General features: G+C 35.1%; 1 protein-coding gene across 7 annotated transcripts in view; it reads left to right on the top strand.

The window, feature by feature from the left end:
- Positions 1–13,319, top strand: part of LOC124416031 (mucin-4) — a 38,773-nt gene that overhangs the window by 22,168 nt on the left and 3,286 nt on the right. For 5 of the 7 annotated variants that reach the window (XM_046896860.1, XM_046896858.1, XM_046896857.1 and 2 more), the window contains 7 exons: positions 537–3,238; positions 3,537–3,906; positions 4,891–5,043; positions 6,097–6,441; positions 6,673–6,880; positions 7,313–7,404; positions 8,205–8,753. In XM_046896860.1, the coding sequence (XP_046752816.1) occupies positions 537–3,238; positions 3,537–3,906; positions 4,891–5,043; positions 6,097–6,441; positions 6,673–6,880; positions 7,313–7,404; positions 8,205–8,753 (4,419 nt within the window). The remainder of the gene's footprint in view (positions 1–536; positions 3,239–3,536; positions 3,907–4,890; positions 5,044–6,096; positions 6,442–6,672; positions 6,881–7,312; positions 7,405–8,204; positions 8,754–13,319) is intronic. The other 2 variants (XM_046896859.1, XM_046896861.1) reach the window with 2 other exon arrangements.

The raw sequence follows: 13,319 nt of genomic DNA, 5'->3' as shown, positions 1-13,319 counted from the left end.
CTTATTACATGCGGTTACTACATGCATTATAGGTATGATTGTATGATTACAATCTTGTTCATTTTATACGATACGGTGTTCTGTTGCAATCCACAGATATTTCGTGTATCACTTCATATCAATAGATATTTTATCCATGACTGATGTGCGTGGAGAGCATATAGAATTTACCATAATCAATATGGTTTGCCTTAATCTCAGGATAGAATGGCAACGTATTAACCTATTGCGCGCTGTAAATAATGAAAAAATATCCCCAAACCGGATTGAGAATTATTCTACTTTCTTTAATCTATTATATGAAACAAATTCTTCTACTCGTACTCCAAAAAGTTTTTGCATGTTCTATCAAATATGTTTTTAATTTTTTTATTTTTTTATTTGTAGAATAAAATGTGTTCGTTATAAATTTAAGTGCTAAGGATTATTTGATAATAGTAATCACTGGGCATAGATGTTGTGTTGAGATTTTATATGGTTGAGTTTTAATATTTTATTACACTCTAGCATCTAATAATTGTGTTTCAAATTTTCAGAGAGATGAAACATCGAACACTTCTACACCAACAAAATTACTTCCAATTGATCAAATAATCTCTCACATTGCACATGTGCCCAGCGAGAAACAAAGTGTTCAAACGCCAGATGGTCAAGCAGGAACTGACAGCATATCATCAGAAGCATCGCGACGATCTTCTACATCTACTCAAAATACCGATACGCTAACTCCTACATACATGCCAAATGAACCAAACGATACATACGAACTTACAACTTCTGTAACATCTACTGAAACGATAATGGAAGTTGGCCATGCGTTGCCAGAAGGCGCTTCAAGTGCAACTCCTCAATCTCATATAAATGCAGCAGACAGTGCTCAGTATCAAGTAAATTCAGCAACTGCCAGTTCAGGAATAAAATATTCGGATGCTCCTGCTAAAGAAACGGATAGTATACAAGATCCCATAGATATTACTAATGAGGATGATAGTCATGCCACCCAAGCGCCGATAACTACAGTAGTTGAAAGTAATACATTACCTGGGCCACCTTTACGTAAAATATCAAGATTTTTGGTCAGCCCTGTCATGGAGCAAAATATAACTGTATCTGATAATGCATCTAGTATTCCGAATGTTACTTCGAGTGAGAATTGCGATAATTCTTCAGCACAAAAAATGTCTGATGCAAGCTCATGTTCAAACATTTTAAATCTAGAGAATGTAAAACCAGAAGTAAATGCTCCAAATGTCGAAATAATTTCAGACCAAGCAAAATCAACTGAAAAGAATGTAATAGCAGCTGAAATTGATTCTGCAATAATAATGAAACAACAAGACACCGCTGGCATGGAACAAATGCAAAATATTACAACTTCATTCAATGAAACTGCCAGACATGCCCAGCAGCAATTACAACCAAGTGGAGATACGACAGTGAATTCAATTCACAATCAACAATCAACAACACAAATACAGCAACAGGTTCAACAGGGTATACAACAATTTCAATCACAACAAATGATACCTCAACACCAACAAGTACCAAGTCAGTTACAGCATAATGTATCGCAAACTCATCAAAATATTTCACAAATACATCAATCTATGGGTCCAAATACGAAACAGGTGCAGCAAACAACAATATTGAATTCTCAGAATCAACAAATACATCAGGGATCACCTCCGATACAACAAAATATACCACATATGCAACAAAACCTCTCGCATATTCAGCAAAATGTGGTTGCAGCTCAACAGAATATTGAACAAATGCCATTACCACAAGTGTCGCAGGGAACCATTGCAAACCAACAAGTTCAGTATCAAGAACAATCTATGATCCAACAGCATATTATAATACAGCAGCAACAACAACAACAGCAACAATTGCAATCAGCACCTATGCAACAAAATATAAGCCAGCAACCCCAAGTGCAGTCACAGCACTTGCAACAGCCACAGCCACAGCAACCTCAACTTCAACATCAGAACTTACAACAATTTGTTCAACAACAACAGCCACAACTACAACAACAGGCCCAACAAATGCAACAACAGTATGTTATTGTACCACCGCACGTGCAACAAATTCAACAAAACGTCGATGATAGAAATCGTAGAGTGTCAAATATTTCAACACTTTCAAACATGTCAACAGATTCTCAATTGTCAGACGTTTCAGGCATAGCAGAAGACGGGAGAATGTCTACACCAATTCATCTTCAACACGTTCAAATGCAACATCAAGATGTTCATACAACTAATATATTTACCCCTCAAGCCGTAGCCGACATTTCTCAGCCATCGTCAATAGGTCATCACGCTGCTAGTACACAAGCTCAGGTCCCTGTAGTAACGAGTGTTGAGATACCACCGAAAGTTACAGCAAAGCCCAAAGAAGTCTCGTCTACACTTCCAGATCTAGCTCAAAACCTTGCTAATATACTCTCAAATCCAAAATCTAAATCTGTTACTCCACATAACGTGAATACTATTCATGAGCCAAATGCAAACACAGTTTCTATGGAACATAAAACAACACTGCATCCTGAGCAATATTTTCAACCCATACAACCTGAAGCTACTCTGGTATCTCACTCTCAGCAAACGCATATACAACAGAATCAACCAAGCTTACAAAATCTACCAACAATTCCGTTGAATAATCAAAATCAACAACCTGTTCCTCAAGCTTTTCAAAATCAACCACAAATACAACAAGGTATGCAAGTAAATGTTCAACCGGTACATCAAGGCCTGCAAAATCAACATCACCTTCAAAATCATCCGCAAGTACCTCCTATTGCGCAACAGAGTCAAGCCCAGTTTCAAACAACTCATCAGTCTGTTCAACAAACGATTCAGAGTCATCAACACACTTTACAAAATATTGAAAGTGTACAACAACCAATAACCTCACAGAACGTTCAAAGTCAACAACAAAATTTACAAACACAGGCAATCGTACAGCAATGGAGCATACAACAACAGAATACAACCTCAATTCTGCAGAATAATTTGGGTGTACAACAATTGCCTCTAGTTCAACAGGTTCATCCTATGCAAAATCAAACACAAATTCAACAAGTAACGCCATTGCTGCAGCAACCTATACAAGAATCAAGTAATGACTATCCTGCTACATCTGAGCAACCACAAAATATTAATATTAATAATAATGTGGTGTCACTATTGGAAACAGAAGTCAACAGCGGCGAAAATAACGACATAAGCAGGTAATGCATAAAGACACGTGTGGCATTGTATACTGATCATAATGAGTGAATTTCTATCCTTTTTGAATTTTTTTAAATATATATATATGTGTGTGTGTGTGTGTGTTTTTGTGTTTAAAAAAATTCAAAAAAGACAGAAATTCACTCACTATGATCACTATACAATGCCACATTTGTCTTTATATATATGTAACAGTATCTCAAACAGTTGTCCTAGATTCGTCGTTTTATTATTTTATGAATTACGTCTCTTACTTTGGTTTTTGTAACAGCGTTCGATTTTTTTTTCATCTACCAGGCGTACCAGTTCAGATTGTCAAGTGGTTTCTACCGAGCACGACAACTCCAGTCATGAAGCAACACCCGATCATACACTCACTGAACTAACAGAAACTTCAGTAATGCAACAACATTCGAAGTTGAGCCAGCAAAACTCTCTGGATAAGATTGCCGACAGTGGTGGGCCTCAGACGATTGCAGATTTGCAACAGAAGCTAGTACAGTTGACAAGCCAACCTTCCGAATCTCTGAGCATAGGAACCCCTCCGATAAGTCATCCTGCTACACCTCACTCGCACCAAACAGCAGGTGGATACGACACATACATGCATACTCTGCAGCAAAAATTGGCCAACATCGGCATGCCTGTTGCAACTAGTCATTCCTTAGTGAGTACGAACTAGCAGGTAGTACGTCTATGATGTCTATCTAATGCACTTATTAAGTATTGTCTGCAGCCTATATAAACTCTTAACAAGGATTTCATGTTATCTGAAATCTAAGATACCCGGAAAAAGTCTCGTTCCTTGATGAATCTCCGAAAAATTGAATATTCTTTTATGGAAAACTGATTACTATGTTACACATTTTTATAATTTTAATTTCTTTTCTGAAATTTCCGATACTCACATGATATTATTCGTGATTTATGATAGATAAAATCAACTAAAGCGCACCGTCTTTTCTAATTTTTATCTACAATTTATTTTATTCACGGTTAAAATTTATGTGTATTTAGTGAAAATTATCTGCGTTCATTGTCGCTATTCAGTCTTTTAAAGGAAAAACATATTTTAGAGTCAATTGATATTTATCCGATAAAAAAGTATTGAGAGTCACATTTATCTCGCGTAAAACCAAAATCGACTGTTTTTCTTCATGAGAGTCATCAGTTTTTCATCATTACCATCAACAAACCATCAAAAACAAACTTGCAAAGGAATGTCTTATTAATATATAACTGGTTCTTTAATCAGTATGTGATGGAAATGAATACTCTAGACTTAGAAAATTCAAATCGTATCACTAGAAAACCAGGAAAAGTTAGGAAATTTTAATACAGAAAATTAGTGGCAACCTTAAGTCTCTTTGAAATCGCTTGCAAGCCCATAAATTTGTAAAGTATTTATTATTGGTTTTGGACAAAGATTTACTAAATACCATATTTTGCTGAAACTGTACAGATTCTATAGTTGAAGAATTTCTAACCCATCATGTAATTCAGGTACAGCTGTGAAGATAATAAATTAAAAATTCATCTTTGTTTACTAAAAACTTGTTCAAAGTAATAAATCATATGGAGTCTGTAATTCTCTAAATACTGATAAAAATCGCACAACTTGTAATTAACAAGTGGTTCTTCTTCGACTCAGGGAACTTTGTCTCCACAAACAACAGTGCATTCATCGATAGCTGCTTTCATTCCTCATGCTGCATCCAGTGATGTAAGTAACGTTGTCATACCTGTGGAGGGTGTTTTTTATGGCCAAGAACCATCGATCGCTGTACCTGCAACCACACAAACAGTGAGTGAATAATGAATATAACATTTTTTCACTACAGTTCCATGAATGCATTATATTTCTACTAGTTTAGCTAGAAAATGGCTGCTATTATCTAATGATAAACGTTCTTCAGTTGGTTTTGTATAGTCATGAGCCATGTGGACAGCGACATTATATATAATATTGATTAATTGTACATCTGGCTCCAAATCGATTCAACTTCTTGATCTTTCAGATACATATAGCAATAATAATTACTTCATTCACAAATTTTGATATGATATTAAAAGCTATTAACGAATAGAAATCAGAAACGTAATAGAAAACCTGAAAATATAAGAACATATTATGATAAGGTTATTGTCGTCTATTACGTTTTCCATTGTAATTCTAGGATATCTTTTAAGATTCATATCTTTTAAAAGTATAAATATGCAGTGAAGGCAGAAAAAGTTTAGTTTCTTGAAAAGTAGAGTGACACTCTAAGGTTTACATATTATTTCAAACTATCTAACAAATTGATGCCGACCTTAAAGAATTACAGAGAAAAATTTGAACTGATAATGTGTTTAGTTTATATAGAAAAGTCTAGGTGTGACATAATTAGGTAAAGTGATTACTCTGCGATGTGACACATCATTAAATTTATCAGTTATCTGATATACTCTGTGATTCGAGCATGTTCTACGTAATAAATTAGCTGCATGGCACTATGAACAAATTCAAAATATACATATGAGAAGTTCTGCATGTTGAACACTTTGATTTCATTTTTTACATAGGTTTTGTCATAAATGGTAACTGGACAGAGAGGCCCATGTACAAGTACAATCACAGCTTTTTGCCTCAATGAACAGAACTCTGTATCACAGTTGATTCTACACTATATAACTGCTACTGTCAACTTAATTAAACAATGTACGTGCGATAACTGGGTTCACAAAAATCAGCAGAAAATGATTTACAAAAATAGCAGACTAGGCATTTGATTTGAGGTGCTGCTTTGTAGAATATTCAGACAAATAAGAGACCTGAAAAATGTCTAAAAAATTTACTCCTGAAAATTAAATGCAGAACTCGGAGTGTACGACTGATAGTCCATTGATTACGGGAGGTTCAGAAGCGATGTCACCAAGCAAGGAGAATGTCAAAATACGTTCTCAACGGCCAGGATCTCGTTTGCAAGAATTGGAGCAAGAATTGGCAAAGATTCATCATAGAGGTCCTTTGATGAACTCGTCACCTTCACAACCTTCTACACCTCCTGTACCCACGGGACAAATATTTCCTCCGCAGCAAACACAGCTCGCTACCGTTCACCCTGTACCTATTGCTGCTATTTCACCAAGCGTCATCAATTCTAACTCAGGTTCCAATACCCCTATCAATTTGGAACAAACTCTTGACAATGCTCCTGAGGCAAGTAGATTTTTTAATGTTGTGCATAAGTGTTCTACGCGTGACCGATTATTAATGACTCAGTGAAATGTTAAGGATTTCTACCTTAAAAACTTCAAAATAATTATATCCTAAAATTTCTTGATGGTAGTAGCAATTGCATGAAATTCATTCATTCACATCTGAAAACAAAAAAATTTTTCAAAGTTTACCTAAAAATATTTCAAAGCTTAATTTAAATTTACTTCACAGCAAATAACATCAGATCAACCAGTAAGAAAAATATCGAGATTCATGGTATCTAAAGTAGCTGGGCCACCTCCTGTTGATGCTGTACCAACTAGTCAGCAACAAACATCATTGACAATTTCTGACCAACAAAGACAACAGCAGGAGGAAATGATGACCCGGCGAGCAGGCCGATTCAGCGTAACCACTCATCACATGGAAGAGATGCAGTGTAAGTACAAATTGATCTTATCTAAAAATAAAGCTACCCTGTATTTCTACTTGCTCACTACTTACTACCGGGTATTGTAGCAAATCTGAGCTTAATCCCCTCAAAATTCGACTAGCAAAGATATTTACGGGGTGATTCAATTCATCTAACCCATCTAACAAGTTATTATATCCTGGTTTTTCAAATTTTGTAAATCAGCTCGAGTTTATCAAGTTAAATGTACAAGTTCGAATGAGATTGTCTTTCTCATAGAGGAACATTGAAATATATTATATTCTTTCATTGATGATTAGTTACATTATCTTGGATTGTCGTACCAGTTTGTATTGTCCAATTTCGAGAATATCACAATACCATACCTATACATATTATGTAAAGAATAACATATAGTGAAATGCATCGAAAGTATGATTTGTTTCGAATTTTTTTCAGGTACAGGTATACCAGTTCAAGTGCTTCATAACAGAGAAGGCTCATTGCCGCCTACTTCTTCCGCCACATCCATCGGCACCCTAACGACCGAGGTAAACTTTTTATTTTCTTTCTTATTAAATCCATATTTTCTTAATTGTAAATTATTGATAGACCCACAATATTTATTGCTCTTTAACAAAGTGTTGTGTTGTGCATTTTGTAAATTACTAATTTGAAAGGTAATGATGTATGGCATGGTAGTACTGTTTTGGTATTAATTTATTTAATTTCAATTGTCAACTGTGAATTCTTTGTACCAACTAATATGGATACCAAAGACTCATAAAAATTTGACTCTATTGCGCATAATACTAGAATGTTTTTAGTTAGGTTTCCTTATAGCTATAAAATCATAGGCATTGAAATTGTGATTTCCCGTCAATGAAATTACAATGAAAAATACATAAGTGAATTGAAAATCGTCCCCCAAAAAAAATAAGGCCTCAGAACCGAAAAACACGGGGCAAAATATGAGTATTTTTATCGTAATCTGAAATGTTTTATCGATTACTGTTACATACTGCCACTGCTACTACTATTCCTACTACTACTTCTTCTATTACTACGATTAAATATGTGACATAAATGGAACTGTATGTCCAGCTAGAAACCAGCGATATTATCAGCAAAATCTTTGACTGATATTGATTGAAAATATTCTTTTAGTTTGTTATGCCATACAACTGCAGCACTTTTTCTTGTTCCAATATTTGACACTCGCGTGAAACGTAAATACTTCTCTCCATCTCGTTTTTTTATCAATAGACAACTTTCAATAGTTCCCTACATTCTTTTTTGGCATATTTTTTTATTACAATATTTTTGGGGTCTATTTTTGGGGGCTCTGTAGTCTCCAGGCAGATTGGTGGACTCTCTGAGGGTGAGCAGTGAAAGTTTGATGGTAGCTACACCGCCGGGCACCAAAAGCTTTCCCTCCTCCTATTCATCTTTTACCTCTGGCTCGTCTTCCCATTATAATTACCAAAGCCCTATTTCCAAAAAACAGTATAGTTTACCTACTTCACCCAAAACCGATTTCAGACTTCCTGTATTTCAACCTCAACAACGTAATACACACACCTTTCCACAGACAACGCTAAACACACAAAGTCAGAAACATCCCTCAGTTCATAGTGGGATATATTCTACTCAATCTCTAGACCAACAAATCCAAAATATATTTTTATTGAAACCCCCTCCGGGCTCAAAGCAGCATGTGATACCACGAGATGCTGTTAAAAACGCGCATGATTCTTTCGCTCAATGTTCATCTCCTCAAACTCAGCCACAAAAAGATATCCCGCACGATCCTCTGAACCTTGGAGCACAAGCTGAAAATTTGTCGCCCATCACGAATCGACTCCAGGATAATACTCTGCAGCATCTTTTGCAAAATCAGGTACAGCAACAGTTACCGTTGACAATGCGACAACTGCAACTTCAGAATGTAAATACTGAGCAAAACGCCTCACTGCATGTTAATAATGCACAAAATTTGGGATCAGTACATAAAATTAATCATCATCAAACGCCAACTATCAATGCCAGCTATCAAAGTTATCATCGTAATGGAATCTTGAATCAGATACAAAACGTACAAGCTTCTGGGTCATACAACGCACATAGTACATCCACTGCGTCAAATGTACCATTCCAGGGCACTCTTAGTATGCACCAAAATCATGAAGGCGCTACTTTAAGTACACAAGAAGCACGACATTTTCAAAGCAATCATCATATCAAGAAAAATCCATCAGATTTTATTCAAAAGCCTATTACTTCTTCAAACATGCAAACCAATGGTTCGATCCCTGCAAGCGGAATGATATCTGAAAAAAATTCAATGGATGATGTTAAAACTAGATTTCAATTCGATTTTCATTTCTCAGACATTAACAAACCTAATACAACACAGGTTGGCAAAGATATCGAAGGTACATCTCAAAACTGTCATGAGTCATTGAACTCTGACTCCACTAAAAATCGACTTTTCGATCATTTTTTACCTCTGAAGAAAAGTATAATCAATGAAAAAGTATTACCTGGCTTAGAAAATAATTCTACATTCTTCAATTTTGCTTCAAATTGGACTACTGGGATACCTAATAGCAAAACCGCAAGTAAAACGTCAGCTTTGAATGCAAATACTAACATACCGACTTCAGCTTTTTGCACCCATGAAAATCGGACCACCATATTGGAACCACTGTTAAAAAGTGACTTAAACTCTTTGTCAGCACAGTTTTCCAGTAAGTCAACAATAAACATACGTCAAGAAGAAAGCATATCTCGTGACATGAATTTTATCCCTCCAAACGAATATCAAACGCATAAGACATTTGCAAGCATTCCCCAAGCTGCATGCAGCATGAAAAATTTTTGCGACACAATGTCTTCATCGACGACTCAGTCGAGTAGGGCTTATCTTAAACCAAAATTCGTAATTGGACGCTACGATCAAAAACCTACTGTACTCCAAGAAAAAGAAATTCGACTTTTGCCAAAGATAACACCCGAAATATCATTAAGATCGCAGCATGTTATCGATAATAACAAGAATGCGACAATGAGAAATAATGATATGACAACTACTTACTTTGAACCAAAGTCAAAACAGAGTTATGAGAAATATCGTGTAAAATATGCTAATGCGCAATATATTAAAAATATAAAGCTTGTTCGGTGTAGCAAAAGATTTGCTGATTCTACTACTGATTTAAGGACCACTTCACCTCTTTCACATGAAAATAGGTACGTTGAAAAATTGACACAAGAGTCGAGATGTCACAGGAGAAGTAACCGACTGCAGGAATTTACTAAAAAGACCAACTCGGAATCAGATTTAAGATCTCCAAATTTTCTCACATCAATTAAACAAGATCTTCCAGAAGCAATCAACAAAACACACGATCCTGGTGATTCTAGAAGAGCATCCAATTCAATTTCTGATCTCAGATGTTTTGCCGTCGATTCTGAAAGACCAGGATTGATATCGGAAAAACTGAGGAATTCAAAATTCGCTCATTCCGCAAGTGATTTGTCAAATGCATTCACAAAATTAAATTCACACAATTTTGTAAGCGTTGAAACTACGAACTTAATGGAAAATAATCGTCTTGCCAGATCAATGATCGATTTAAGATTATCTGAGTCAAATGATCCAAGTTTATGTAATTACTGTAATACACCAGTTTTTTCAGACACAAGTAAATGCCGAAGTAGAAAGCAATTTGTCAAGTACGGTGAGAAGCAAATTGAAAATTCAAGGATTTCAAAATTGGAAAGACAAGTATCTGGCGGGCCAATAAGAAATCGAAGAAAATCAGTACCTTTTTGCGATTTATTTGAGAAAAGCAATGACTACGAAGAAAGAGCACTTAAGCGTAGAAAGTGTTCCAATACTCCACTCCCTGATTACATCCGCCACAGAATCAGGCCAATAAAACGTACACATAGTTACAAGTTATGTGAGGATGAACATTACCTCACGATTCTTGAACAATTAAGAAAAAACTATGATCCTTTTTGGCAAGAAACTCTGCAACTGGAGTTGGGTCTTCCAACAAATCATTCGAGCTCTGATTGCAGGTGTAATACATCGTCTGAATTTCATAGAAGAAACGGTCCATCATTGATGAGATCTTCACGTTATGAACGGCAAAATACTGTTTACCTAAATCATTTAACTCAAGAACCCAGACACTTACTCAAAGCCAAATTAAAGCAAGCTAAAAGTTTAATGAATTTGAGTCCTGGATACATTGATTCCTCGAAAAGTTGCGAATATAGAGTTGATAATCCCAGTGCGGGGCTTGAGAAAAAAATGGGTTTAAACCATGTATATCACACAATACACGCAGGAATGAAAGTTCCTAATTTTTCAGCATTACTCAACCCGCAAAATACAGACAATTCATATATTATAGACGGTGATTGTGATCCTGAAATATCAAGTAACGATGGGTACGGTACTTCAAATCATACGTTTTTACAAAAAATTGGTAATAACAAAAGACAAGTATATTCGACAAGTAAAAAAACTAAAAACGAATCTTTGCATCCATTGAATGTGTGGCAGACTGAGCAAAATGTTAATATGGAAAAACCAGTAGGTACGTCATTTGAACGTAATGATGGTGAATCCATTTTGAAATCCAGGAACACTTTCAATTTATCGGGAGATGTACTCCAAAACGGACCGATAACATCACAAAGTCTTTTCACATCCAGAGATTATAGTGCAAACTTAGAAATGTTGGACATCAATGAGGAAAAAGAGAATGATTTAGATAGATGTTGTTATTCTCCTGGAAGTAGATCACTGTGCTCAAACACATCCTTTCCCAGGTACAATTCAGAGAAAATCAGGTTTCTGCAGCATCAGTTCCAAAATACAACCCCACCTTTAGTAACTGAGAATAATACTTTTACTCCTAATTATAAATCTATGGTGTCCGGCACAACTGCCTCACATCGGGCAGCACAACCACATCAGAATCATGTGGTGCATAGGGTAAGACCACCAAGGCTTAAAAAAGAAAATAAGTATTGAAACTACATATCATGCGCCATATTTCTAATGAAAAACAGATTTCTAGAGTGACATACCATTGGTATTAACATTGGAAATTCATCACAAATTTTCAACAAGTTACAAGTTTTGACGTAGCAATAACATGTTTTAGAACAAGAATGTTGTATTAGTTAGAAAAGTCTTTGGTCTTGATGATGCTTTATCAATAGTACTAGACCGAAAAAAGTTTGAGATATTTTCATTGTTTATTATAAATATGGCTCAGAATATGTTATGATCAAACTTGGAACGGTGATGCTAAATATTCATGTGATCCTTTGTGGTGAAGGGTGTGATCTGTATATATTTAACTGTCAGAATATTTATGTATTATTCCTTTGTCAAAACTATCTATAACAGTATTTCTCAACCTTTCATTTGTGGTAGTTCTTAACAAATTTCAATGGGAAAACTGTAAATCACTTAAGCCGAATTACTTTTTGGATGAGACGCCATTTTTTAAATCTGAAATGAGGTCAATAATTCATGTATTTATTAACTAAGGTAAATTATAATTTAGTATTGCAAAAATCAGCGGTTGGAAAATATTGACTTTAATTATTTTTAGATTTAAAAAAAATGCAAATAAGCGTATCATCAATAAAATTTTCTATCGTAAACAGATTATAACAATTTTTGTAATAGTGTAACAATATCATGGGGTTTATGATTTAACTTATGCTGTCCACTATGCTAATTTAACGCTTACTACCATTCATATCTTTGTAACTTGTCCACAGCAATCAACTTGCTATAAGTCCGAGTGTACAGAGAAGAAAACATCGAAATATTCAATCTAACGCCATTGTAGAAATTTACACATGACATGCTACTTGTCAACTTATTCGCTTATATAGAGCTTACCAACATGAAGTCCTTCTTTACTCTTTGCCACTTGTATAATTTTTGACAGAATATCATACCATTCCTGTATCTCTCACGCTTCGATAAAAATCGCTTAATTCAATTATAAATTACATTAGCAAACAACTGTAAATTGAACAACACATACAGCCCTGTCAAAACAATCCAATTTTAAAATTACTCTGTTTACTCCATGAAATATTTATGAATTGTGTAGTCGAGTACCGTTACGTTGTACTTTACAAAGTATGTGGGTGTAGCAAACGATTTCTCAATCGAGTCACATGTGAATATATTTATAATTTGACAGAAAAGGAGATAAGGGGTGGCTGAAATGGAGTGAAGTATAGATGGGGACAGTGATTTTTTGATTCACAAAAATATTCAAACCAGAGTAAGACTCGTTAAGTAGATGAATATTCAAAAACCGGACAAATGAAAAACTAGAAAACTAGACTTGTTGGGATCACTAGTATACATATTTTTCTATCTATGGCTGAATGTGTTCATATCAAGCAACTATCATAA

This window comes from Diprion similis, chromosome 2 (genome assembly GCF_021155765.1).
Source record: "Diprion similis isolate iyDipSimi1 chromosome 2, iyDipSimi1.1, whole genome shotgun sequence".
Classification (NCBI taxonomy): domain Eukaryota; kingdom Metazoa; phylum Arthropoda; class Insecta; order Hymenoptera; family Diprionidae; genus Diprion; species Diprion similis.
Note: the sequence above shows the minus strand (reverse complement) of the source record. Positions and strands in the feature narration are given on the sequence as shown.